The sequence below is a fragment of the Aptenodytes patagonicus genome, chromosome 3 (genome assembly GCF_965638725.1).
Source record: "Aptenodytes patagonicus chromosome 3, bAptPat1.pri.cur, whole genome shotgun sequence".
NCBI classification, from domain to species: domain Eukaryota; kingdom Metazoa; phylum Chordata; class Aves; order Sphenisciformes; family Spheniscidae; genus Aptenodytes; species Aptenodytes patagonicus.
The window spans coordinates 107,421,344-107,448,463 of NC_134951.1; the positions used below are offsets into that span (position 1 = coordinate 107,421,344).

Here is a 27,120-nt window from a genome sequence, read left to right on the forward strand (position 1 = left end):
GTGCTACTTAGCTGGACCCAACTCAGCCAAAGTTAGCTGAAAAGTCTCTGCATCCCGCTCTTTTGTGCGGTGAAAACACACCCTTGTATTCCTATTACTGAAACACTTTGGTTTCTATGGATGGAGGGGATTATATCTCTTATGTAGATAAGAAATAACAAATCCCTCTTTTTCTGCAGTGTCTTACAATAGCAAGCTGATAATGCCAAATGTCACCCATAAATCCGTAAGGAAATATTAATAAATAGCCCAAGACATATCTCCAAATTATTTTTGTATAAAAGGCCTACTTTTCCTCTCACTTTATATTCCTGAATTCAAGGAAATTGTAAGAGTGGAATTAGACCCGTTGTGTCTTGTATACAAGGCGCAATAAATGACCAGAGCAAAAGTGAGAACTCCACAACCTGTCTATTGGAACTACGTATATACAATCTGCCTGCTTTTGCTGACCAGCCTATCATCAAATGAACAAAAAACTTGTTTATTATTCTGGATCTGAACATTACTTAAGCTGCTAAGCATTTAACTCTCAGTGGCATTTGGCTGTACAATTAATGTATGGCGAATAGCGGCTGGCACTGTGATAAGAGGCTTTCTTTTCAGAACGAGTGTACGCTGGTCAGTGTTGCTCTTCTTCACTTCTGTCCAGTAGACTGTCGAATCTAAGGACCACATATACTAGCATAAATGCTTCAGCATTATAGCTGGCATAGACTGACAGTGAATTATATAAAAGTGTGACAGAGGGCTGCCACATAAGGTCTTATGCTGTCCCTGTCGCAGACTCTACTTTAAGAGGAACACGGATGTGTCAGGAGCCCTGTAGATATCTCTTACAGACATTTTGGATGGCTAGTGCGGATACACATAGCAAACCAGGCAAAGCATTGGGAGGGGAATTTTAATCAATTCACCCACAAAAATTACTCCCGTGTCATTTTATGTATGAGTGCTTCAGTTTTCTGTAGACTTTCCAGTTGTTTATTACGGATCCATTACTCAACCAAATAGCATCCACTCCTAACCACAGTCTCTGGGAATACAGAGAGACTGTTATAACAAAATAATGCAACATTAATTAGAAATAATTAGAAAGTCAGGAAGCTATAAAAATAAATGGACACTCTCCAAGCTCAAAGTTACCATAAACGCATGAAGGCAGAAAAAATAAAAATGGAGAAGAAAAATTCTAAAATTAATATAATACAAATTTAACTCATACATATGCCAAAACCTATTAAAAATTCTACCATGCCAAAAACCTAAAATAAGTAAATTTACCTTTTAGAACTAAGGACTGCCCATAATTCATTTGCAAGATTTCAGAAATACATATGTTTAGTATAGTATTGCTTTCAAGGGAACTCGAAAGCTAAAGCTGTGTTGGCTGGAATAATTTATATTTTGATTTGAACCCCTCAAATAGCTCACTTCCTTAATTACTGTCTTGTCTGACAGGGAATCTTGTGAATACATATTGTTTGCTTTAGTTACGGAACATGTGATGATGCCTTTGACAAATAGGGACACTATTTCATTACATTAAATCTTACTTTCAAACTAAGTGTTTTTTACCTCACTTGTCAATAAAAACCATTACAGACTCCCGCTAGGCTATTGATCCTACTCCTAAACAGGAGCTCATATGATGATTAACCTGAAAATAGCCATAATTTAAAAATATATCTGACAAATCACAATGGATCCCGTTCTGAGCTGCTCATCATTGTCATGTGACAGCCACCCACTTGTAGCTGAATCTAAATAGATGGCGAGGGGGGGAAGCAAGTCATGTTAATAACCACTATTTGCCATGCAGGGTTTGAGGAATGATTCCTCACATGGAGAGCAGTGTGTTTTACTATACTTTTATATAGTTTTATATAGTTCTATAGTTTTACTAGTGTTTTTGAAATTCTGCATACACCTAGAAAATTTCCTATGGCCTTTAAGTGGTCCAATGCAATCACTTTATGCCAAAGGAGCCATATGAACTACCATCATGTGCTCCACAGATACCTGAATACTTGAGCTGACAAAGAATCTCCTCTAGTAGTTTACAGTGTGTGATCTATGGCACGCAGCTGAGCAAAACTGATTCTTCCAAGTGGGATGCAAAAATACATACAGAGATCTATATACGTATATACCCACCATGTAATTTGGCACAATGGGATTGGATCAGTGGATGCAAGAGGTTGGTACTGAGATTCCTCACACTTCCATTACACGTGGCTTGTGATATTTACTTTGGATCGGATACAGCCTGATTCCTTGGGATGAACATCTGCACTATGCACGTGGAGCAAAGCTTTCTGAAGGGAAGAAACTTCAGATGGATGCTTGTGAAGTGAGGTGGTACACAGACTGGTTGGGAGCCTAAAGTCCCCATCCAGAGCTGGAGCATATTTGAAGGGTTTCTGAAACACAGGTTCTGTCTCAGCTTCCTGTGCAAGGGATTTTGTTCGCATGTATTAAAACCGCTTCTACCCTGAACCAGCACGTAGTAAATGAAAACAGTCTGGGGATTCACTTCAGAACTGCGCTATTGCTCCAAAGCAAAGTGTTAATGCAAGACACATTCATAAATGCTAACCAATTCATTTCTACTGAAAGGAGAAATAAAGTCAACAATCACAGACTTATGACAACAGAATCACTTGTCATCAGCTGACTTACATAGACTGCTGGAGATTTTCGCACAGCTATCCCTGTACTGAGCTCAAACATCCATATTTGATTTTTAAAAGTTTCAAAACATGTATTGTAGCCTTGATTTTAAAATATCAAAAGAAGCAGAACCCTCCACTTCCCTTCTTCTGATAACTAAAGAGGTTTGGTTTACACAGTTATTCCTAAAAGTATAATTTTTCATTACATCGCTAACTTAAGAATATACATGTACCTTCAACTCTGGATGATAACACACTTCTCCACAGATATTTTCATGCTTTTTACATTCTAATGAGATGCACATTCTATTACTTTTGCTACTCCTTGGAGTCTTTGATGGGGTACACCTCTGCCACGCTTTACGTAAGAGTTCATATCCCAGGATAATGCCATTTGGCTGTCCTGGTGATGCCCAGTTGATTTGAAGAGATCTACAATAGGCAGAAAATTAACATCTGTTAAATTATTGAAAGTATTTATGCTTCTACGGATACTTACATTACGAGATTAGCATATAGCAGTTCCATTTTATACTAGTTCCCGTGGAATGAAATATTTTGAAGAGTTCAAAATGTTCCTCTGATGGTGAATTTCACAGCTGCTTTAATAACCAAAAGGTGTAAAAGTTTGACGAAAGTGTCAATATGTGCTAATACTCTGGGAAAATAAATCACACATGCAATCAAAGTCCTTAAAGGTTGCTATTTAAAAGACATTCATACTTCTGTGTAATAAACTTTCTGGCATTTTACTCATTTCATTTCAGTGGTAGGAGAAAGGATTCAGTATGCCTTCCTGGTGCTATAGCAAAGGCGTACACGAACTATTGTCAGGGCTGGCGCAACCATTCCATTCTCAGATAGGAACCTGGTAGAGGACGGGCAGCTGGGTGGCAAAAGACTGCTCCTTGCCCTCTGAGCTGTTGCCAGTGCAGCTTACTCACATCGTGTTCAGTCACCGTTTAGAACAGATTTGTATTCATCTTGCTTTTTCCCTGCTTTCAAAAACGTTATACAAAAAATGCATGTTGCTTTGAAACGTATTCGTCAGCACAGAACTAAAAGAAAGAACTCATCACAGCATCAGTAAGCACTACTCCTCTTCTGTGCTTAAATATTTTCATTGACATAAAATTAGAAGTAAAAAATGCAAGTGTTTATCACAAGTAAGACTCAAGACATCTGACTTTGAGTGCAAAAGCATGACTGGAGCAGCAGCCCGCAAAAGACTGACTGTAAAACAAAATCCTGTTGTTGATTTCAGGTTTGATATTAGACCATCATCGGTTTAAGGAAGAAAGTATCTTAAGGGAAAAATCATGTTAAACTGTAGCATGCCTGTCACTACTAAAAATGTGCAGATATTGGCTCCAAAATCTCAATATTACAATTAAGAAAAATAATGTCAAAAAGGGACATTTGAAACAGAAACTTACTCTGTCTTTTATAATGTGCACATTTTACACTGGTATTTCAAATGAAAACTTCATTTCTTGCATAATCATGCTGGCATGTTGCATAAGACACAAATTGCTTTCACTATAGAATCATAGAATCATAGAATCATTGAGGTTGGAAAAGACCTCTAAGATCATCGAGTCCAACCGTCAACCCAACACCACCATGCCCACTAACCCATGTCCCTGAGCGCCTCATCTACATGTCTTTTAAATACTTCCAGGGATGGGGACTCAACCACTTCCCTGGGCAGCCTCTTCCAATGTTTAACCACTCTTTCAGTAAAGAAATTTTTCCTCATGTCCAATCTAAACCTCCCCTGGCACAACTTGAGGCCAATTCCTCTCGTCCTATCGCTTGTTACTTGGGAGAAGAGACCGACCCCCACCTCGCTACAACCTCCTTTCAGGTAGTTGTAGAGAGCGATGAGGTCTCCCCTCAGCCTCCTCTTCTCCAGGCTAAACAACCCCAGTTCCCTCAGCCGCTCCGCAGAAGACTTGTTCTCCAGACCCTTCACCAGCCTCGTTGCCCTTCTCTGGACACGCTCCAGCACCTCAACGTCCTTCTTGTAGTGAGGGGCCCAAAACTGAACACAGTATTAGAGGTGCGGCCTCACCAGGGCCGAGTACAGGGGCACGATCACTTCCCTGCTCCTGCTGGCCACACTATTTCTGATACAGGCCAGGATGCCATTGGCCTTCTTGGCCGCCTGGGCACACTGCCGGCTCATGTTCAGCCGGCTGTCCACCAACACCCCCAGGTCCTTTTCCGACAGGCAGCTTTCCAGCCCCTCTTCCCCAAGCCTGTAGCGCTGCATGGGGTTGTTGTGGCCAAAGTGCAGGACCCGGCACTTGGCCTTGTTGAACCTCATACAGTTGGCCTCGGCCCATCGATCCAGCCTGTCCAGGTCCCTCTGCAGAGCCTTCCTACCCTCGAGCAGATCAACACTCCCGCCCAACTTGGTGTCATCTGCAAACTTACTGAGGGTGCACTTGATCTCCTCATCCAGATCATTGATAAAGATATTGAACAAGACCGGTCCCAAAACTGAGCCCTGGGGAACACCGCTCGTGACTCCATTCACCACAACTCTCTCTGGGTAGAGAGAAGGAGATCCCAATGCTGCATGTAGATCAATAGGAGGACTGACAACATTGCATAGTATATACTTAGGCTCCAAGTACCTCTTTTTAATCTCCATGTCCCAATTACACAGCCACTGTCAGAATGCCAGTGACATCATAAATTAGCATTAATTTAAGGTGAAAATGTTACAGTGAAACAGCAGCTGCTGCAATAAACTTTGACATCTTAACAGAATAAAAGTAACTGAATTATTATTTCACTTCCTTGAGGTATAAACAGAGGAATACACACAGCAATAAGCCTTTGCGGTACAGGAATTAATGTCACCTATGAAGGAGTAACTTCATAGGTGACTTGTAGAGTCACTATTATCATTCCAAGGTGTTAATCTGAACCACAGATTTAACTCCATATTCCGTACATGGCTATTTTGTATTGACTACGTATTCTACCACATGCACATGAACACACACTCGTGTACATACACACATGTCTACATTTAAATAATGTTACAGGACCTAACTTAAAAACATAAAAGCAGGAAAATATATTGTATAAACTTCAGAAAAAAAGATAAAAAGAAAAGGAAAAGAAGGGTAGTACTTCAATCTTTATACATGCCATTGAAACTCTCTCCTGGTCTTTGCACAGTATAGATCACAGGAGCAAAGAAAGCATTTTGAGTCATATTTTTGAATTATTTGCTTTCTGCAAGTTTCATTCAGACCCTCAAGGGTATATTTTCAAAGTATTGTGCCAGTTTTTGCAGTTTTGCAAGTCATATTTCTCTCTAAAATAATTTCAAATTAGGCCTAAGAATTGATGCAAGGATTTGAACATTTTGCCTTTTCTGCAGAGCTCAGCATGTATTTCTTTCTTTTAACAAGCAACCACTTTATTATTATTCAATTTATAGATACACATTTGGGGTCGATATAGGCTGGTATTGTGTAAAGCTGCAGCTGCACAAGAAAATTACGTGGCATGGGAGTTCACTGACCAGTGCCACCGAAAGGGTAATACTCAGTATGGCCTTCCAATAATGAGTCACAGATAAGCAGACTCCTTCACAATTTTATGAATGTTTCAGTTATGTCTACACCTTCTGATATTTGCCACCCATGGCAAATTGTGGTGGTTTTGAAAGCGTCACAGCAAGAACAATGCATAGCTCAGTTTAAAAAAATCAGCAGGGTTTTCACAGGACTGCAGAGGCTTTTCGACACCCCTCCACCTGAACAAATATCCCAGGCTGAGCTGAGAACCTTCACTTTAGCATGCATCGAGCTGTATCATGTACGGTGCATTTGATACAGCCGCAGAAACACAGGGACGGAGCCTGCCCACCCTCTCCTTCTCTTCATCCCCAGTTACTCCCTCTCAGGTAAACCGGAGTTGTGTCTATGCTGGTAAGTGCCCACATCCCAAACTATAGAAGCAGACTTGCAAATTCTGGGCACAGACAGATGTGCAACACCTGGCACGTGGCGTATAGTGCTTGTCTGCCAGAGAAAACTTCATTTCAAGCATGTGCCATTTATCATAGTTCAAATGCTGGATGAGTCCTTTCTGTGACTGCTGTCAATGTGGCAAAAATACTGAAGCAGGGCTCACCTCCCAGAGAAAAGGCAGCCTAACCAGCTTCACAGAAAAGAACTGCTTCAGACTACAAGGTCCATGAGGCACTGCAGCACTTCCAGGAGATAAAGAACAATTTCAAACTGATCCACAAATGTGTATTTGCTTTTGGTGCAACAGAGCAAACTGAAATCCTTTGGCTCAAGCACGTGAAGACAATTCATTCTGACATTTCCAGATAGAAATATTATTTTTTTTTATATCCATGAAAAATATCCATATTTCAGGTTTGATATGACATCAGACACATTTTGGTAAACCAGATTTCGGAAAAGAAATTCTGGGTTTTGCCTGCTTCAAGTATCACCAGCTTCGAGTATCCATGAGCCATGAAAAGAACTCCTGATTTTTTTTTACCTCAACTCAGTAGTAACGGTTTAACCATCAAGATTAAGGATATAATAAGGCCTCAATTTTGAATCTTGAGAGAAAATGTTGTATTAGTCTCCTCAAATACAAGGCTTAAATTTAAAAAATCTCATAAAATCTAAGATTCAATGACTGTACTTTCAGAAGCTGGAATTAAAAAAAAGTCACAGAAAAATCCCAAGATTCACCTGACATTCTTAAGATAGGGAATACTGCTATTATTAATGACCAGTGGATGAAATACTTTCCTCATCAGAAGATCACACATACTGAGCAACTGCTTCAGCATTATTGTGCAGGAGTTAACTACCTGCTGTATTGTGGACTGCAGTGCTAACATAATTAGAGAGGTGGTATGACACAGTACAGAAAGTCTGATAAATAGCATTATGCTTCTTTTGCTGCTACAAAGTTTGTGAAATCTTTCTGTGCCTTGTTTTTCCCATTACTCAAGTAGGGAGAGCGATCAGGTTTCCTCCATGGGAACACTGCCTTGGACACTTCAAGTAAAGTGTTATAAAACTAAGCATACTTGAGAAAGCTGACTTTGTATGTTGCCTGGACACACAGGTTGGACATGACTCCCAGCAATCTTCCCCAGCATTTCATGTTGGGCCAATGCCACCCCCATAACATTCACATAGTTATGAATCCCTTTTTTTATTTGTTCTTTCCACCCATTTTCCCAGTATGGAAAATCAGACTTACTGGTCTTTAGTTCCCCAGATCCCCTTGGAGAAATCTGCACTACATTGTCTTGTCTTTCATTCCTCCAGTACCAACACCAATTTAAAGGATATTTTACACAGCACAGTAGTTTGACACTTTCATATTTGAGCTCCTTTAGAACTCCTGAGCAAATACCATCATCCCAACAATTTATTACTGTACGTTTTATCCAATTGTTCTAAAATCTTTCTCACTAATGTTAATTTGAGCTAGTTCCTCCAGCTCATTCACCCACGAACAGCACCTGATACAGAAACCTTCCCAGGCTCCATGATACTAAACATCAAACCAAATAATTCACCTAGCTTTTCTCCCATGGCTTTATCTTCTTTGAGCTTTCCATTACACCCTGAACATGGTTTCTGGTTCCCCCAAAATGCATAAAGGGCCCTCTCTTCCTTCATGAAGCTCTGAAGAATTTTCCCTAGTTTATGCCACAAGGTGTTTTCAGAGCCATCAACCTTTTAATTAAGCACTGAACAGAATTTCTGGCAGGGTTCATCTGCATTGTGCCTCAGTTTACTGAAAGGAACAAAGCTGCTACTAAGTCTTGTTATTAGGGAAAAACGAAGCATGCTGTATTACAAGGAACAAGAGAAAGAAGAAAGATATTTTAAAGAGAAATTAACATTTTTCCAACACACCACAAGAATTTCATCCACTACACAAACTTTAAGTCAGCATCCACATGCATACAGTACTCAGAGAACTTTCTAATCTGTGCAATAAAATACAATACTTCTCTATAGAGACAAACCCTGATGTCCTAACTAAAAAAAAAAAAAAAAAAATGCATACTTGATTTCAATAGGATTTGTTTCTACCTAAAAATGGCCAATACCACCCCCCTCCAAAGAAACAAAACCCAGACAAGAAACATAACAAACCAGAACCTGACTTAGGACTTCAGGACTGGGTCCCATACTGTTTTCTATTTGAAGTTTGGCATTATAAAATAATCATTCCAGGACTGCGACCTTTTGTGCCAAGTTTCAGCCTGAAGCTGAGTTATTAACTGTAAGGGGTGGAAAAATAAGGTATTTATAATGGCTCCAGTAGTATAACCTTCATTAGAACAGTGTGCATGGAGCTGCTATCAGAAAGACTTCTAAGAAGTTGGTGGGTGAAATTATAATTTATGTCATGCAGCACCTTGAGGCTAATTTTAAAACAATTATTTGTGAATGCTACAAAGACATTATCTAACAGCATTCTCATCAATAATGTAGCCCCCCAAACTGATTCAGAAGCAGGAAAAATGCCATGATTCCAATTAAAGACAATAAACTCCACAGTCTGTATTATATCTCCGGTATCCCATGAGCCTATACTCTAGAAATGCCTTTTTTCTCTGATGACAGATATGTACTAAAATGTCCTCTTCTCTACACAAACTGTTTTTTTGCCCAAGCTTTTTCTTTTATGGAGGATAAATAAGTGTGCTGGGTTTGGCTGGGATAAGGTTAATTTTCTCCATAGTAACTAGTATGGGGCTATGTTTTGGATTTGTGCTGAAAACAGTGTTGATAACACAGGGATGTTTTCGTTGTTGCTGAGCAGTGCTGACACAGAGTCAAGGCCTTTTCTGCTTCTCACACCACCCCGCCAGCGAGCAGGCTGGGGGTGCACAAGAAGTTGGGAGGGGACAGAGCCGGGACAGCTGACCCCAACTGACCAAAGGGATATCCCACACCATATGACGTCATGCTCAGCATATAAAGCTGGGGGAAGAAGAAGGAAAGGGGGGGACGTTCGGAGTGATGGCGTTTGTCTTCCCAAGTAATGGTTATGCGTGATGGAGCCCTGCTTTCCTGGAGATGGCTGAACACCCTCCTGCCGAGGGGAAGTAGGGAATGAATTCCTTGTTTTGCGTGGCTTTTGCTTTACCTGTTAAACTGTCTTTATCTCAATCCACAAGTTTTCTCACTTTTACTCTTCCGATTCTCTCCCCCATCCCACCGAGGGGGAGTGAGCGAGCAGCTGTGTGGTGCATAGTTGCTGGCTGGGGTTAAACCACAACAATAAGCAAAATTCATATTCAGCCCAGCACCTGCTGAAGCTGTCAGCTGTAGTGTTTGTCATATTTCAATCAAAGCTGAAACCAGCCAGTCATTTTTATACTGCACAGTCCCTACATACTCGAGGACCAGAATTAATGAATTAGCTATTGATTAAATTCCACTCTAGCAAATCCACCGTGGCAAATAAATGAACTACCCGGGGCACGTGTAGGCCACGGCCAGACATGTCCGGGCAATCGATCAGTAGTTAGTATTCTTTTGGGATATAAGAACAGCTGATGATAATATGACATGTAGGAAAAGGCAGTGTAGAAACAGAGTCTGTTTCTGGCTGAGCAGCTTATAAAGTAGGAAGGCATTTTTGATCCTTTTGCATTCATGTGTTATGACATATTTAGTCTATATATAATAGCAGAAACATGCATAAGTGTTTGCAGTACAGGCAATACAGACAAAGGCATACATAAGTTAAAGCCAAGGGCAAAAGATGAGATCCTGAATTGAGTTCTTATCATCAAACAAGCTTTGACTATATCTGTATGTGTGACAGAAAAACAGCAAGCTTAATTTTGCCCTTATAAAGAGACAAATGCTGAATTCAAGCAAAACGCAGAAATGAGAAACAACAAACCAAAGTCCTTAAAAGGCTGGAGAAGCAAATCCATTCTGTTGGCCATTTCTGAAGCTCAGATGTGAGATTTTTGTTATTTAAAAAAAAGATTTTTTTTCTTTCTATAAAAGAAACTGCTAATGAGCATACACCACCAGAAGTGTAATAAAATCACATGAACAATAACATACAAACAGGAGGCTAACTGTTTTGTTGTTGGTGTAATTCTGAAAAATGTATTAGCAAGCTCAGTTTTAGTCTGTCTTTGGAAGATATTAACTCCCAAAGAATCACTGTATATTTTACTATTTGGCTGCTTCTAAGGACTGCAAATCTGATGCTCCCTTTACAATTAAGAAGTTTGCCCATGCCTGTGGATGTAGTGGATAGGCAGATTGCAAACAGCGGTTCAAGGAGACATAGATATGCATGCCTTTTAAGATAGCTTACTAATTCTTACTGTTGTGATAGGTGACTTTTTTTTACCCACAATTATTCTAAGTTTCCATTATCAGCATCGCATAGCTCCCTGAGCATTAATCTTCCTCTTCTTAACTGACAGCAAAATGTGATAATTTTCATTCCTCTACACTTCTTCTCTTAACTACTTCCACTTATGCTTTATTTATTATCACAGCACAGCGATACCCAAATGGGTATGTACAGTCAGCCAAGGGTGAGGTTTCTTCAATTGCTCTTTTGGCCAAGAACTCCAAGACCGAAAATAACAACCATGAAAAATGTTTTCAAAGTGTATACTGAATTCTTTTATGCACCTTATTCAACTGAGAGAAGACAACCTTACATTCCGGTCCCCATTCCAGCCACAAATTGCTCTGGCATATGAAAGCCACCTCTAGCATAGTACCTTGAGCCAATTATGTGAATAATGGGTGCTGACAGCTGCTTTGGCTCATCTTCCACAGTTGTAATCTGGGTCCCATTGCTTCTCACACAGGCATACACCGTGCAGGCTTCAATCTGATGAAGAAGAACATGAGTTTCACATACTTAGCTGCAGAAATTATTCAGCTCTGCTACTTGTTTAGACTTCTCTCTTCACCCAAGATTTTATTCTTTTCTATTTAACAGATTCCACACAGCCAGGAAAATACCGCAGCTTTGAGATAAATATATCTACCAGAGATATACTGCGCTGTATCACATTCTCCCACACCACTTTCAAAAAAAGGGTACATGCAGCTGCCTGGCACTAATTGCTGTTCTCTATTAAATTATCACCAACAGAGTTGCAGTGAATTTGTTTTTCTGAATGTATATGTAGATTCTGGTACACAACACTGAAAAAAATGTACTTTGATTTGGGGCCTTGAGTAAGTTTTCTACACCTACCATATATTCTGACATAAAAATAAGGATAATTTTTCCTTAATATTTTCTATTCCTTCATGTCTATTCTGGAAAATTAGAAATCAAAAATGCAAGTAGGAGTCAGACACTTTGTTATGAAAAACACCACAGAAATAAAAACTTATTCCTTCAATGCTTGGGATTAAACTAAGCAAAGGCAAAGTGAAATAGTTAGTGAAGGATGGTAATGTTTTTTCTGTATTGTCAACACAGAAGTTACTCAAAAAAGCACAAAAAATGAAAGATAATGCAGTAAGATTACCAGTGAGATGCACATGCATCCAAGATAATATTGTTTCCAAGACAAGAAGAAAAAGAATCAAAAGAAAAAAAGAATTAAACCCAGTTAATTTTGGTTTTACCTATCACATTGATGCAAATATAAGTCCAGTATAAAGACTAGGAAAGCCGAAGAGAGGAATAATTAACATCTCAAGCAACAGAAGGTGGCCATGGTAAATTAATATAGAGGGTCTGTAAGTGAGGCAGTACACTGAATTTGCATTGTTATTGAGAAAAGACAAATGTGTTCCCAAGCGGCATTCAGAAAGTCATATGTGTATTCATGGATGGAGGTTTGCTGTTTCACAGGGGCTGGAACATAGAAATCTGCTACGGTATGCCTGTCTGTGATGTTTATTTATGGCATGTAGTAGCTGGATGCAAATTTTCAGAACGAAGTATACATGGTACTACTAAGTTCTTCTCATATAATGTGAACCAAACCTGAATGAAATAGACAGGTATAGTTACAATTAAGTGTCAAACTGCATTTCTTGAATATATTAATACAACTTAAGGATAGAAAGATATTCTTTATTCATTTTTTTTTATTCTGCACACAGTATTTTGCCTTTCATTAGATATATGAATAGAGAGGCAAAGACAGAGATAGAGAAAGGGAAAAGCAAAGAAAAAATATTGTACTTATTAACAACATAAAAAGTACTACTATGATTTCAGAGATCAGCTCTGCTTCCTCCTCAGAAGGATAAGGAGAAAAAAAATGATAAAAGGATGACAAATGCAATATCATTATTTCTCTGTGCTGATATATTATGCATGCCTGATGTTTCTAAAACAATTGCAATTTTCTTTTAATGAGTAGGAGTAGAATCTTTGCCTCTTTGTAATATATGTTGAGGCTTTGCTAATGTTGTAGCACAGAGCATTTAGGGGAAAGTAAATGGAGTTTTGATGGTTTGAAAAAAGATAATGGAAATTTGTATTATGAAAAGTGTACACAGACCTAAAATACGCTGAAAATAAATTTATGCCTTGTATGTATATACTCACAAACAACAGTGCAAATATATGTCCATGTATGTAAAGAAATTCATGAAACAATATTCCGTGTGGAAATACACATATTTTATGTAAAATTAAAGTCTATTGCACAACCCAGAAAAGATATTCTAACCTGTATATCATATACAGTGAATGGAGACAAATCTGCTAAAAGAAAGGACCCCGGCTCGTTCATTCCAGTCTTGTACTGCTTATTATTTACATAGATAGAGTACTCTGTGACAACACCATTTGGGTTTGAAGGCGATGTCCAGATGACACGTACAGCTGTACTGTTGATGATGACAACCTCTGGAGGGAACATGCCCTCAGGCTCTAGAAATAAAGGAAGAAACTGAATAAACTCCAGCTGTCTCTGCAAAAGCACTTGTTTAACCAAATGCAGATTAGTATTTAGGTTTAGCAAAGGGTTCACTGCTTATCTGCTTTCCTCTGATGAAGTTATCACAGTCTGTAGTCTTCTGCAAATTGGCTTATTATACTCTCAGTTAGAAACTTTGAGAGCTGATGGTAAAATGCTTTATACCAGCAGCATAGTGTCAATCATCAGTAGTATGTGGCCAGTGAGATATGATGATAAATTATTCACCCATCTACACTGCCAACATAGAAACATTATTTTATGTCTCCCCAATCCTAATCCTTCCAAAAAAAAAGAGAAGAACAGAGCATTTTGCTTTTAAAGCAAAACCTGAGACCAAAATACTTTATGTCTGGTGGAACGTGACGTTATCAGCCTCATAGCTGAAGCACTATGAAGCAATATGCAATATTGTCATTATGTAAATGGTTTTGAATGTTGATTACTATAGGTAATGATGAAGTCTAAGACTTATTTTAAAAAAAAAAAAAAACCTTCCTTAGCGTTAAATTACATAATTATCTAAGCATGTCAGAAATAACCATGCAAAGACCTATTTTTATCATAAGAACCCATCTTTACCAGTTGAAAAATTGTCCTTGCGATCGATTCTATTTTATAAACAAAAGGTGCTGACCTTTGGCATCAGAAAGGAAATGGAATCCTCACTTAAAGTGCTTTGCTAATGACCTGGAACACTTGCTTCTGAGGTAATGATATTATAATGTTTATAATGAGACTTTATAAAGCAAAAAGATTAGAAAGACCATTCTAAACACATTTCAGACTCACAATTATTTTTTTATTTTATTCCTTCCCCCATCCCTCCCCCCGCACTTGCCCACTGGCATAGAAATTACTCATAAAGTCTTTTCTTTGAGGCTGAACTTACACCTAGAGTTTCTGGTGACTCAGGAAAGGCCCTCTGTATGACTGTCATGTCAAAAGCATATCGCTTCACAGAGCAAATCTTTTAAAAAACCCATTAATTGTTTCTGAATTCCACCATTTATTGATATGAACTCAGTTCCAAACTTAGTGCTCACAGATAGGAGTATGCAGGAGAAGATGAGAACAAACTGGGTTAATATCTGCTATTAGAGCTTTTGCTTCTGTCTCAGTGGGACCGTTTATTGATCTACCACATGATGACAACCAGCACTTAAGCTTTTTAGCATTTTAGCCCTTTTTCCTTTTATACCGGAAATTTTATAATGAAAGGATGACTGATCTCAACCCTAACAAAAATCAATTAATTTCATTCTCAGATTTTAAGCCAAGCCGCATTCACTGCTAACCAACCTCCATCTGAGGTAGTCACATGCACAACTTCACTGTTGATGCTGTGGGCTCCGTTAAAAACTTGAAAAAATATCTGATACTCTGTGTTGGGCTGCAAATCATCTACAATTACAGAGTTTACGTCAGCCTGGATCTTCAGAGATCTTCTATCATCAGTAGAATTCAAGAAGAGGGTGTAATATGCAACATCTCCTTGCAAATCTTGTAGTGCTAAGAAAGAGAAAACATTGGGAGATCAACTGGGAAATATTCAGTCAGCAAATTTTTTATCAACAACGTGTTGTGAAGAGAAAAACAAATTTTATGCAGACCCCCTTATTTAAAAAAAAGCAAAGATTCCATCAAGTGCCTTCAATTTCACCCTTATAAGCAGAGATGCAGACTGCTCTTCCAAACTTGTGAAAATCATTAACAGATCATTCTATCTAATACTGGAGAAAGCTTTCTTTCTCTAGTCATCCCCACGATGACAATGGAATCTGTAAAGTAAACAAATTAATAGGTGAAACCCACTGCTAGCAGTGGTGCCGGACCTTGCAGCTTGCCACTGCGAAAGGATGGCTTTCACCCAGATAGAAGGAAGAGAGCAAATAAGATTGCTCTATGGCACTAGTTTAAGATGGAAACCTCAAAGAATTTTTCCCTTTTTGCTCCTTCCCTTCAAAAACCACATCTTTATCCCACCCCAAAAGTACTGAATTCCTGTGTTAGTCCTCTAGCCATGAATGAGGGGCAAGTGCCTATGTCTTAAATTATAGTTACATTCAACTTTACACAGTCGACCTTTTGGCCATAGTGAAAATGAAAATCTACGTGTTATTATTTTAGAACAAGCATGGTAGCGTTGTCTACATGTAAAACTGTAATACACTCAGAAGCATTATATTTATAGGGGAAAAAAACAACTCCTCACATTTCTTCCTAAAATGTGTTTTGTCCAGCAACTAGTTTCCCCAGTGAAAGGAACTGAAAAAAACAGTACGATTTTCTGGCTACACAGGGAAGGACATTCATTGGTCTGAGCTGGTGGATAAACAAGGATTCCAGGCAAGCCTTGCATCTCCATTTTAGTAACTCAGATAGAGTCTGTTATCTTACCCATCCTTTGTCAAACAGTTTAAGTTAAGATCTGATCAAATGCAACTGTGTTTCCAGTAGGCACCAAGATGAAAAGAGTAATTATGACAAAAACTTTAAGCACTGATACATATTGCTTTAGATGACACACTGTACCACTGAACAGGACTCAGCTGACTGGGAAATAGCATTGATAAAAGCCAAAAACATATTTTCAGATTTAATAGTACACAGTTTTGTCATAGAAATTCTTAATCGAGAGTGATATGTTATTTTTATTTTAACTGGTACAGATACAAGTCCTAAATCCTTAGAAGTCAGAAACCTTCAGTAGGTTTTCCAGAAAAAGAAAACTAGCAAGGCAACTTACGTTAAGGACTCCCAAGTTCCCAAAGAAAACAAGAATATCATTTAAAAACTAATATTGTGAAAAAATGAAACATGGGTATACAAAATAGTTAATATGCTTATTGCAACATAAGAAGTAATAAAATACGATAAGGTTTTCCAATAACGAATGGCCCTGTCTTGGTGTTTAACCTTTGCATTCACAAACATATATGAAGAAAATTTCTAAGGTATGAATGAAAATAAAACCAGATTGCATTACCTACATCTAGAAGGTCAGGGGTTTAGATTACTAAGGTAATGAAAGTTCAGTGAGCTGCTTCAGATCTATTACATTTGTCAGTTTTTATAAGCATGCTTACTTCAGGCATGCAATTATAAAATAAAGAGACTACATTTGTTGCAATTCAGCATCCAGTCCTTATAAAATCATTTGCATGTAAGTCATGAAGAAATTCCCCACTGCTGTATTAGCAAACCAACTAGAGAAATTGGCTAAATTCATTTTAAGGAGCAAAGCAAAAAGAGAGAGAAAGGGGATCCTCTCATCCTGAAGGAATGGATATGTAAATTTTCATACAAAGAGATGAAATATTCCACAAAGACAACAGGATTTTGTGTACTACTACTTTATAGATTTCTTATGAGTTTGCATTAACTATTTCTTCACTTTCACTATTCTCATGCTGTGGAAATAGCATATAATAAATACAAACATGACTGAGAAACAGCAAAATGTGCACCTTTTTTTTCCCTATTTCTTTCCCCTCCTTTCAAGGACACTTAGGTATATATTATAAATCAAGACAAGGACTGTGTTTCCTATGAGAGCAAGGCAGAGCAACATAAGTGATGGCAGGTTAACATCTAGTTACTGGAATAAATACTAAGCACACTTACTTGGTTTTGACCATTCCACTTCTACAGCAGTATGATTAACAGCACGTGCAATGAGGATACTTCCTTTCTCTGGTAATCCCGCTAATGTAGTAGCTATCACTTCTTCACTTGATGTATATCCTACCTCGTTGTGCACTATGAGCTTGTACTCGTATGTTGTGTACCTAAGACATTTTAAAAATAATTAAATGGAACGAAAAATGCAGACGTAGAAAACATTTGCTGTAAACCTTCTGCCTGTGCCAAAGTTTTGCTGTTTCTTCCCTCCCTCTCCAACAAGTGCAGCTGCATGGTTTGCACCAATGAAGACTCTGTAAGAGGCGTCTATTTTTTGGAAACAATTCAGCACCATTAACATGGTAACAAAAATAAAACACATTATTTCACTTCTTCATAGTTGTAGCTTCTGAGGTGTTGAGAGATTATAGCTCAATGCAATATGTAATTACAGCAATGGCAACCTGCCAAAATTTGGATCAGAATTTAATCAAATGAGGCTTTTTTACTCTTTTGGGAAACCCACCGATTTTAACTTGCAGAGTCTCATTTGTAAAAGTGATTCACCACGCTGCCAGGACTATCCCACTACTAAAACACCAAAAAAAGTGCCTAGGAATGCAAACTCATTTAATAAAGTGATTTTCTTCAGAACCATGTATATTCAACTTACGCAGTTTTATTAAATACTTCATGTATATTTAGTAAACCAAGTGACTGTCACTCCATAATTTCTTCTCTATATCAAATGGCTTATTAATGTATTTTAAGTGGGATTTCATAATCTCAAAATTAATTCCATTATAAAAAGCCCCCCCCCCAAAAACTGAGCAATCACAGAAACACAGGATCATCTTGTTCAAATTTTCACTGAAGCTGTAGCACTTTGGGATAGCTGTCTAAAAACACAATAAAGTAACATACAGTAAGTGCCCAATATTTACAGATTTCTCTACAACATGAAAAGGCACTCACATAATATATTTACTTTTTTTTTTTTTTTACTGCTTTACTGTATTATGCAACCATCCAGTCTGATTTTCAAAAGAGCTAAGCTCTAGCAGTCCCACTAAGAAGAAAGCAAACTAATGGGAGCTCACTAGCTCCAACTGTAATGATAAGCATTGTAGAAGAACAGTGACAATATACATAACACATCTTATTTCCCTCTCTGCACTTTCTGTTGCTTGCAAACATGTAGTATTCTCTTGGACATTGTAGCATAGGTGCAATCAAAGATGAATGGAATCTATTCTTCCAATTTAATGATGAGAATTTGAGATTCATTTTTTGATCCATATTTCTAACAATGAATGTAAAAGTTTGGCTTAGCCTACTAGAAACGAAAAAGCCATCTGAAAAAAAAATGATTGTGAAAATAGACTTCTGGCAGGAATATAATGAAAAAATCACTAATTGTGAAACATGCTTAAAATATGACACAAATGAAAATAGATGCTGATATATGGATTTTCTTTCTGTGAAAAATAAGGACTGCGTCTCTCTGCAGTATCTCCTCTCCAGCCACATGCTCATCCTGAGTTGTTGACTGCAAAAACATAGCTGCAGGTTGCAGAACCCTCCCCAAAAGAAGTGTTCAGGTGTATCTGAGGGTTAGGCACACTTTTCTGGCCATAGCTCATTCAACCCAAAAGGTCATTGTGCCTAATGACTTGTCACTGAGACCCTGTCAGAATTTATTGCCTGCTCTGAACCGCTAACATAACTGCTGCACATATCAGCGCTGCTGAAATGAGCTAAACTAAAACCAAAGGAAACTCTATGTAGAATTTCAAACATGGTTTAAGAAAGAAATGGACGCTTGGGCAGGATTGGGTAAAAGAACAGCTCCATGATCAATTATTACAATGGATGAAAATGAGCAGTGACTTTCAGCAAGTAGGCAGTGACAAGCCAGAGGCAGTAGCCCCTGGCTTGGTTTGGTCTATACAACAGTCTGGGGCAGAGGTCACATTCTGCTGGTTCACATCGTGCTCAGGAGGGATGCTCACACAGCTTTTATCAAAGTAAGTAGAAGCAACATACAGACATTTGAGGGGCAATGACTGACATGCAGTCCTCATAAAGCACGCCAGCACAGAGAACACACACATCCTGAAACCATCCATGAATGTTTTCCCAAGACTTTACCTACACAAAACCAGTGCAGAATCCATGCTGAATCTTCCATTACGGGTTCTTAATGTGCGTGTTTGTTTGTCTTAAGGGTGGTAGCCTTGACTTCGAGGTGTTGAAACTAAGGTTGATCAAGAGCAAATGCCTTGCTCTATACCACACAGTAGTAGCTCTGTAACATACTGAGAAACAGAACCCACCCTCCGTTTCCCAACTCTCAACACTCTGCATTTAACTATAATGGAGCTAACACAAAGCTGCCCTTAAATTAGATCATCTAAGAGTGCGATAAATACTCTTCTTGGCCTTGGAGATATTAAAGCAATTTTTAATTTGCATTTTAAAACCAGGTAAGAAAAACAATGCTGAAACAAAGTCTCAAATGTTTCCCAGCTAGGACTTCTCAAACATTCATTCTGCCTGTGCTATGACTTTGCCAACACACAAATCTAGAGCATATGTACACATAAATCTAACTGGTTTGATTGCATGAGCATATCAATGCTAAAATTTCACAAGATCTTTATTTTCATTTGTTTTTCAAAGCAAAACAATGTATGAGTCACGAATGACAGACTAATAATAAATCCCTGCATATTAGAATGATTAATACCAAAGATGACAAAAAATATTTCATTACATAATTAATATGTTCACTACATAAAGACACAAGAAATACTTTGAACTATTAAACATACACTATACAAAATGCCGGCATTTGTTTTTATAGTTTTTGTAATCTCACCTGCTAAGACCCTTATCTTCATAAAACCACTGAGTTCCTGAGTAAATATTGTGCCACAGATTTAAATCTTCAGGGGGATTTGATGCAAGTGGTTGCTGGATTTTACGTCTCAGGAGCTCATATCTAACACAAAAGACAAGCAGAACACCAGGATTATCTCAACTAATGTTATTACACAAAAAAAATCAGTTGTTTTTTTTTTAAAGCCACATATTATTTTGTTTTTACAGCTGTAAACTTTCTGAGATAAACATTCTTTTTAATGTTTCATGATTTAGAGCATTCAATTACTTAAAAAAACTACTTTGAAAATGGAAAATTAAGCACTTCCATTTGAAAGAATGAGTTTATTTAATGATTTACAGATTTTAAACTTGTGGAAATGCTATGACGATCAAGTCCAAATAGCCCAGTAACAGTGTCTCATAGAGACTTGACTGATGCCATCTGATATGCACAGACTGCTACAGAATATGAAATAACAATGTCTCTCTCTTGCAAATGTGCTGAAACATAGCATTGCTATTACTAGTTTACTGGTAGTAGCAACTTAAATGTTCATTTGTGTTTAACGTGTGTTCGCAAATAACCACAGTGTAAAATACAGGTCACAAACAGGCGTAGAATGAGTTAACTGTTCCATCTGTAGACCTTAACAAGGCACCTTTGTATTTGGGTAGACACTCATGATGTGAGCTTGAAAGACCAAACTATTTCATCCTGGTTTTAATTGGTATCTGAAGCTGTATTCTTGTCTCTGTTCCAAACAGCAGGTCAGCTAAAGCCCATCTTTCAGCAGGTCAGCCATGAGACTGCCTGATTAGGACAGCATGCCTTCCATCCGTTCTGCATCACTCACCCTTCGCCATCTTTTACACAAAACCTTTATGGAATTTATCAAAGATTAAATCACTTCATGTCTACACAAACTAAAGGGGATAACATATTTTGCATTTCCTAATCATTCCATGGATTACATAGAATGATTGTTCTATGTTTGTTTGTTCTATTTGTTTCTAAATGAAACAAAATTATATAGAGTTGTTCCAAATCTTTAGGATTATTATTCTTTACTACATTTCACAGGAGTTTTTTAATAGGACTTTTGTTTCAGTTTGATGGTTCTTTTTTAAGAGACCAGATGTTTGTATGCTTCTTACCAGTTATAGAACCACTCTGGAATTGCTTTCAATGGTGAGCTGCAGTTTTAATCAAACTATAGTTGCAATAGAGTTTCCACTGATGTCCAGCAAAGTAGGGTCATATACATATATATTCACTTAAATACACAACTTGTTTCTCTAAAGTGCTGAGCTGCTGCCTATCATCCTTTCCCTGCCCCCCATTTTGGAAAGGTGCTACTGTTAAATTCCAGCCAAAAGTATGTGGATACTCAGGCAGACCTTAAAGACTTTCACTTTAGGCACTTATTTGTGAAAAAGTTTCCTTCTGTGTTTAAGCATTCTGCAGAATGCCTTGCTGTGGGTCACCACCCCATTGCAATGATCTTTCCGACCACTGGCTTCATGTGTAATTTGACGCTTATCTTTTTTAGGTTAAGATCATCTCCAGTCTGATGAGGAAATGTTGGACAATACCATACCAGATTTCAGACCCTGAATTAAGATGGTATTTAATAGGTACTGCATACAGTGATTTTGCATTGCTTCAAAACCAGAAATCAACTGAGAAGCTCTCTTACAAGAGAGCTGAGACTTCCTATGCTCCATGGCAGCTAGGATGTACGGGTGTGACTTCCAACAACTTTTGCCATTGACTTTGGGGAATAATCCTCAACAGGTACAAACAAGTATTGTGCCACTGACTTTAGTGATGCCAAACCAAATTACTGCAGAAGTTGGGAGTATAACCTCAGAAATTAAATAGTAAAAACTAATTAAACTCCAACTCTATCAAAGCGTTCAGATTACTTTATACCCCAAGAACAACTCACATGAGTGGTTCATCAGTGTCAACAGAACCCAAAGACAGATCATTACAGTTTTATTAGGAACAGTCCTGGCATATTCTGTCCAATATATTTCATGAATGGTGATCATGTGTAAATCACCCCCACTGGCAGCTGCTGCTGCTACTCTGCTTGCTGCAGACTTCTTGCTCCATCATGCTGTACAGAGCAGCTGCTTCAGTGGTTGTTCTTGTTGAGGGCAGCATGGCACACCATGAAAGAAATGAAGTCTGCAGATGTAGGTTGTGCTGAATTACTTCAATAATCTATGGTAAAATGGTCATGTTGTTAACCCCAGAATAACAGAGACTGCTTTTCAAAAACTTCAAATTTTACTGTAGAGCAATCATAATTTCATTCAGTTGTAGTGTGCGCTAATTAAGCCTGAAGAAAGAGTCAAGCTACTGTGCTGTAATAACATACGCAACTGAAATGGCATTACATGATAATTATTGAACCCATCAGTGCACCTAGAAGAGAGCTACTAACCAGAACATATGGAGTACAGAGATATAATTCCATGCACTATGTTTCCCAATATGTTAAAGCACTAGAATGAAAGATTTGTTTGACTTTTTTTTGTTGTGTATGTATAAAGATTTGTCTTTATAAAACTTCATGCACTCAAATACATAATTTTTTTATGTATATACACACACACACTCAGTAATCAACAGATTCAAGTCAAGATCCCCCATCCCATCATTCTAGACAAATCTCAGAAGAGACGCCTTTCTCTAGTTCCTGTGGTGAAATCCAGCCAGCTATACCCAGCACTTCCTTGCATTTCCCGTTTTTGGTTCTGCCACCAAACTTGTGGCATTTTAACTTCCATTTTTCTCACACACTCTCTCATTTCCAATTTATTAATCAGTTAAGTTTTGAAGCTTATTTCATGTCATCACACTACCATGGTCACTTTCTCTTTATGTAGAATAATCCCCACAGAGTATTGAGAATATTGGGTGTGTTAAATATTTACGTTCACAGAGATCTCATACTTTTCTTGTCATTTTGTTGGTGGAACATGTTGCCTGAACTGACCACCAAAACACGGCTGATGCTGCAGCCCAAACCAGTTATGACTTTGCAAATATCCTGTGCTTCCTCCTTCTGGCTCTCCAGACAGCACTGATCTGAAAGACCCAGAGCCTTCCCGAATGTGTTCTGCAAAGTAAATGCCACGGTATAGACACCACACTTGCTTTAAATAATCCTGACTCCTCACAAGTTCAAAACAATTCAAAGCTCACCCTGCTATCTGCTTCTAGATATACCCACTTTCCATAAGTCCACTAAAGAGGAATTTCAAAAGGTCAGAAATGAAGATACCACATCATAAAGTTTCCATCACCCAGAATTTTCTGAGTCAGATTTAGGTAAGGAGAAGAAAACTGCCATCTCAGTTGCAACTAAAAGCTTACCTCAGATGAGGACCATTCGGCCTTAGCGGTGGTTGCCAAGAAATGGCAATAAAGGACTCGCTGATTGGAGTCACAGACAATGGACTAACACCCTGAGGAACTGTTGAAGGTGTAGTCACGCTGGTAGGCAAACTCTCTGTGCAGCCTCCTAGAAAGCCATCACCTCCAGAACAAGCTATTACAGTGATCGAGTAGTTTGTATAGGGTATAAGATTAGTCACCAAATGACTTAACATTGATGAAGTATTCCCAGTAATGACAATTCGTGGATCAGGCATGCGAATCTCATAGTTAAGGATTTCACCATTCTGTATCAGAGGAGGTTTCCATGAGACCTGAAGGAGGAGAAAAAAAAATATTACAGTAACAGAATTCTTTCAGTCAGAATGCAGAAATACAGACACAACATGCTACAAATGGACACAAGTGTGATCTCAAGATATGCTTTACTTTCTCCAGCAAGACAGACTTTGCGTATAACCTTTCCCAGGTAACTGAAATTTGATTTTTAAAGGTGCATCAGTTAGAAATCTAACCTCCTTTAATTTGAGTGAGGGTTGCAGTAACAGTTGTAGCCATTGAAAAATCTACTACTTAGCTTCACCAGTAAAACATGAATGCTCCACTTCACTCAAAATTCTGAGAGATGTTCAGATGCATTAGCAAAAGTACACTAATTATCATAAGTATCACTGACTGTCATTTATTTTCTTATGGTGTATTGCCTGGTGTGCTCATCTGTTAGTGGCAGAGTAAAAAGAAATCTTATTTTGTGTTTGCGCAATTTTTAGAAATGTGTAACTGCCCTAGCTCCTATGAGAAACAAGATTTGTCCGTACTCTCTGGATGATGAAATATGCAGGTTTTCCCTTTTATTTTTCAGTAATAAATTACACTGGTAAGTATCAGACAAAAAACAGGCACAATTTTCCATTTTTAGAATTATAAGATTATGCTGAGAAAACTTATCACAAAAAAATGGAAATTACATACAGAATTCATGTTATATATATATACATTTACTGCTATGCTTAACTGTGGTTTTACTCTTACTAAACTGAGGCTAGGTGGGTTAGTTTTTTTTAAAGTTTTTCTTTTTTTAAGTATATCATTCTATATATATTTATTCTTACCAGCTCCAGTGAGGAATCACACTCAAATCATTGTACCATAAAGTGCAAGGATGTTTTCAATTCTTTTTTAAGGCTTTTTGCCACGGTATCATGACAGAGGGGACTTTAGGCTGACACAACGAGGACATGTAACTGTATTAAGAATCTCAAAGTTTCATAAAGGTAGTGTAACAGCATCTATCAATCCTTCCTCCCCTAGAAGTCCCAGTGTACGAAATATACCAGCTTTGCTTTGCTCATCCCTGGGACTGTTTTCCTTGCCACTGACCCACTCATCTATAACAATTGTTGTCTCTTTTCCTCCCAGGCATGGGATAATTAAGGATTGAATCCAACATTGCAAAGAACACAGAAATGGAGAAAGCCTGGGTGAAGGTATGTGCAGAATAAAATGAACAAAGGTAATATTGAAGTGTTAAATAGTAATACCGAGATACTTAACTTAAGTTGAACTTTTTCCTTAATTCTCTCCAGCCTCCAGAGTAAGTATCTTTAAAAAGGTATATGCACAATTACACACGGCCATGGAAACAGAGAAGCTTGATTTATAAAACGATTTTTAAAGGACCCTTGGGGATTAGGAAATGTTATATCTTGGGTACAGAAGGACCTCTTAGGCTGTCAGACTTGTAAGAAACCTGGCAGCAAAGTACTGGAGAAAGCTGAAGGATTTTGATAACAGAATCTGGAATACTATTAAACAGAGAATTAGAAACAGGGTGATCTTGAGTAAAGACAGCACAAACAAGATTATTGGTGTCCACATAGGAAAGGTTTAGCTTTGGCTAATTATCAAGTGCTGTATTCAGGTTTCTGTTACTTCTGGCCCCAAATCACGATCAAACAAATGAAGACAATACTATTGATAAAACAATGCAAAATTTCACAGAAGGTAGGAATCAATTCTGCACCATTCTCACAGACATTGAGCAAAACTCTCATTTTGAAGTAGTTCATGTGATCTAGCCATAAGCTTAGGAAGCAGGGAAGAATGGATGGTTAGCACACACAACAGAAAATGTTGTTTTCAAGTGCAGGTAGAAAGCATTCAGGTCAGTAAACTTCAGGTGAAATTTCCAATCCTAATGCTTTTTGTTGCTACCATAGTGCACACACTGGATGCACTGCATATGTCACAGAAAGAGGGGAATGTGCATGGTTCACTTTTATTTTCAGGGATGTACCTTTGAAGTTGCTGAAAGAAGCACAGAAGACTTTAAGGTCTGACATACTACAGCAAAACACACATTTCTGCAACCATAATTATGTTATTCTTTTTTGAGGTGTAGCACCTATCCTGAAATTCTGCCTCAATGAAGTGTGACTAAAGGTAATATATTCAAACCCTTTTTTAGGAATATTAATACAGTTAATCTGTCATTATCAGTGAAAAAAACCCTCTTACTGGTTGCTTAATGCAAGGTGGCTTCTAATAAAAGAACTATGTCAAATGCTTTGGAAAATTCCTGGTAGTACCCTCTCAGAAGACAAAATTGTCTAAAAATGTTCACCTTCTACCAAATCTTGTTTTATTTCCTGGAAGAGAGGAGGAGTTATTTTTTAATTACATTACATTTTAGATGCCTAACTTTTATGTCTAAAACCACAAGATTACTCTAATAGAACTTGCACAAGATTCACCATATACTGTAACCCCTTCACATAAAGGAACAGATTAATAACATGGGCAGGAGAACAGATGCTGCTCTAGAACCTCAGCTCCTGAATTTTATATAGCATGTGCACTAGCTGGTAAAACTTGAAAAAACTCCCTGGTGTTACTTCACAGCATTTGCTGGGCACTAGCAGGAAAAAAACCCCTCATACTGTACATAACAGAGATGCTTCGTGGGGCTTACACTGGGAAATTTCTCAATTTTTTTTTTTCCTAAGAGAAAAGAAAACTAGGCTGAACAAAAAGAATATTCAGTCAGCAGCACGATAACACAGAATGCAACTTATTTTTGTCTGGGCATGGATATCTCATACAAAGATATGTAGATCAGTTATCATTTTGGTTAGTATTTTTTTAAACTAGATAAAGGGATGACCAAGGATACTCAGAGTCACTGCTGTGTCACTTGACCTGCTTTGAATTACATATGTCACCTGGGAATAGCAGGTCATGCAGTCTCTGACAAACCTCTCTTGTCAAGAGGCAAGGGACTGCCTGACCCATAGAGTGTAAATGAAAACGATGGAGCCAGCCTCGTTAACACACATGTGGTACTACTGGACCTCTTCTCCACTTTGATGTGCCAAGGTTTGAGGTAAGAGCTTGGCAATGCATGAAAGCAGGAAAGCTCACTAGGCAGGCTGTGTTGGAAGCAGTAACAGTTTGTTCATTGATTTGAAGCTCAGCACTGAGGCCATGAAAGAGGATGCCCATGAGGAAGAGAGAATAAGGTAACTACTGGGAGAAATTAACTGATTCAATGTAATGACTCTGGAAGCTGTCATTTA

The 27,120-nt window shown here is 38.1% G+C and overlaps 1 protein-coding gene across 1 annotated transcript in view; it reads right to left on the reverse strand.

Annotated features, from left to right (window-relative positions):
• USH2A (usherin) overlaps positions 1–27,120 on the reverse strand; it is a 405,495-nt gene that overhangs the window by 104,778 nt on the left and 273,597 nt on the right. The window contains exons 41-47 of the mRNA XM_076334572.1: positions 23,525–23,859; positions 20,132–20,254; positions 17,254–17,417; positions 14,929–15,138; positions 13,378–13,580; positions 11,455–11,567; positions 2,909–3,107 (exon numbers count right to left, since the gene is read on the reverse strand). Of these exons, the coding sequence (XP_076190687.1) occupies positions 2,909–3,107; positions 11,455–11,567; positions 13,378–13,580; positions 14,929–15,138; positions 17,254–17,417; positions 20,132–20,254; positions 23,525–23,859 (1,347 nt within the window). The remainder of the gene's footprint in view (positions 1–2,908; positions 3,108–11,454; positions 11,568–13,377; positions 13,581–14,928; positions 15,139–17,253; positions 17,418–20,131; positions 20,255–23,524; positions 23,860–27,120) is intronic.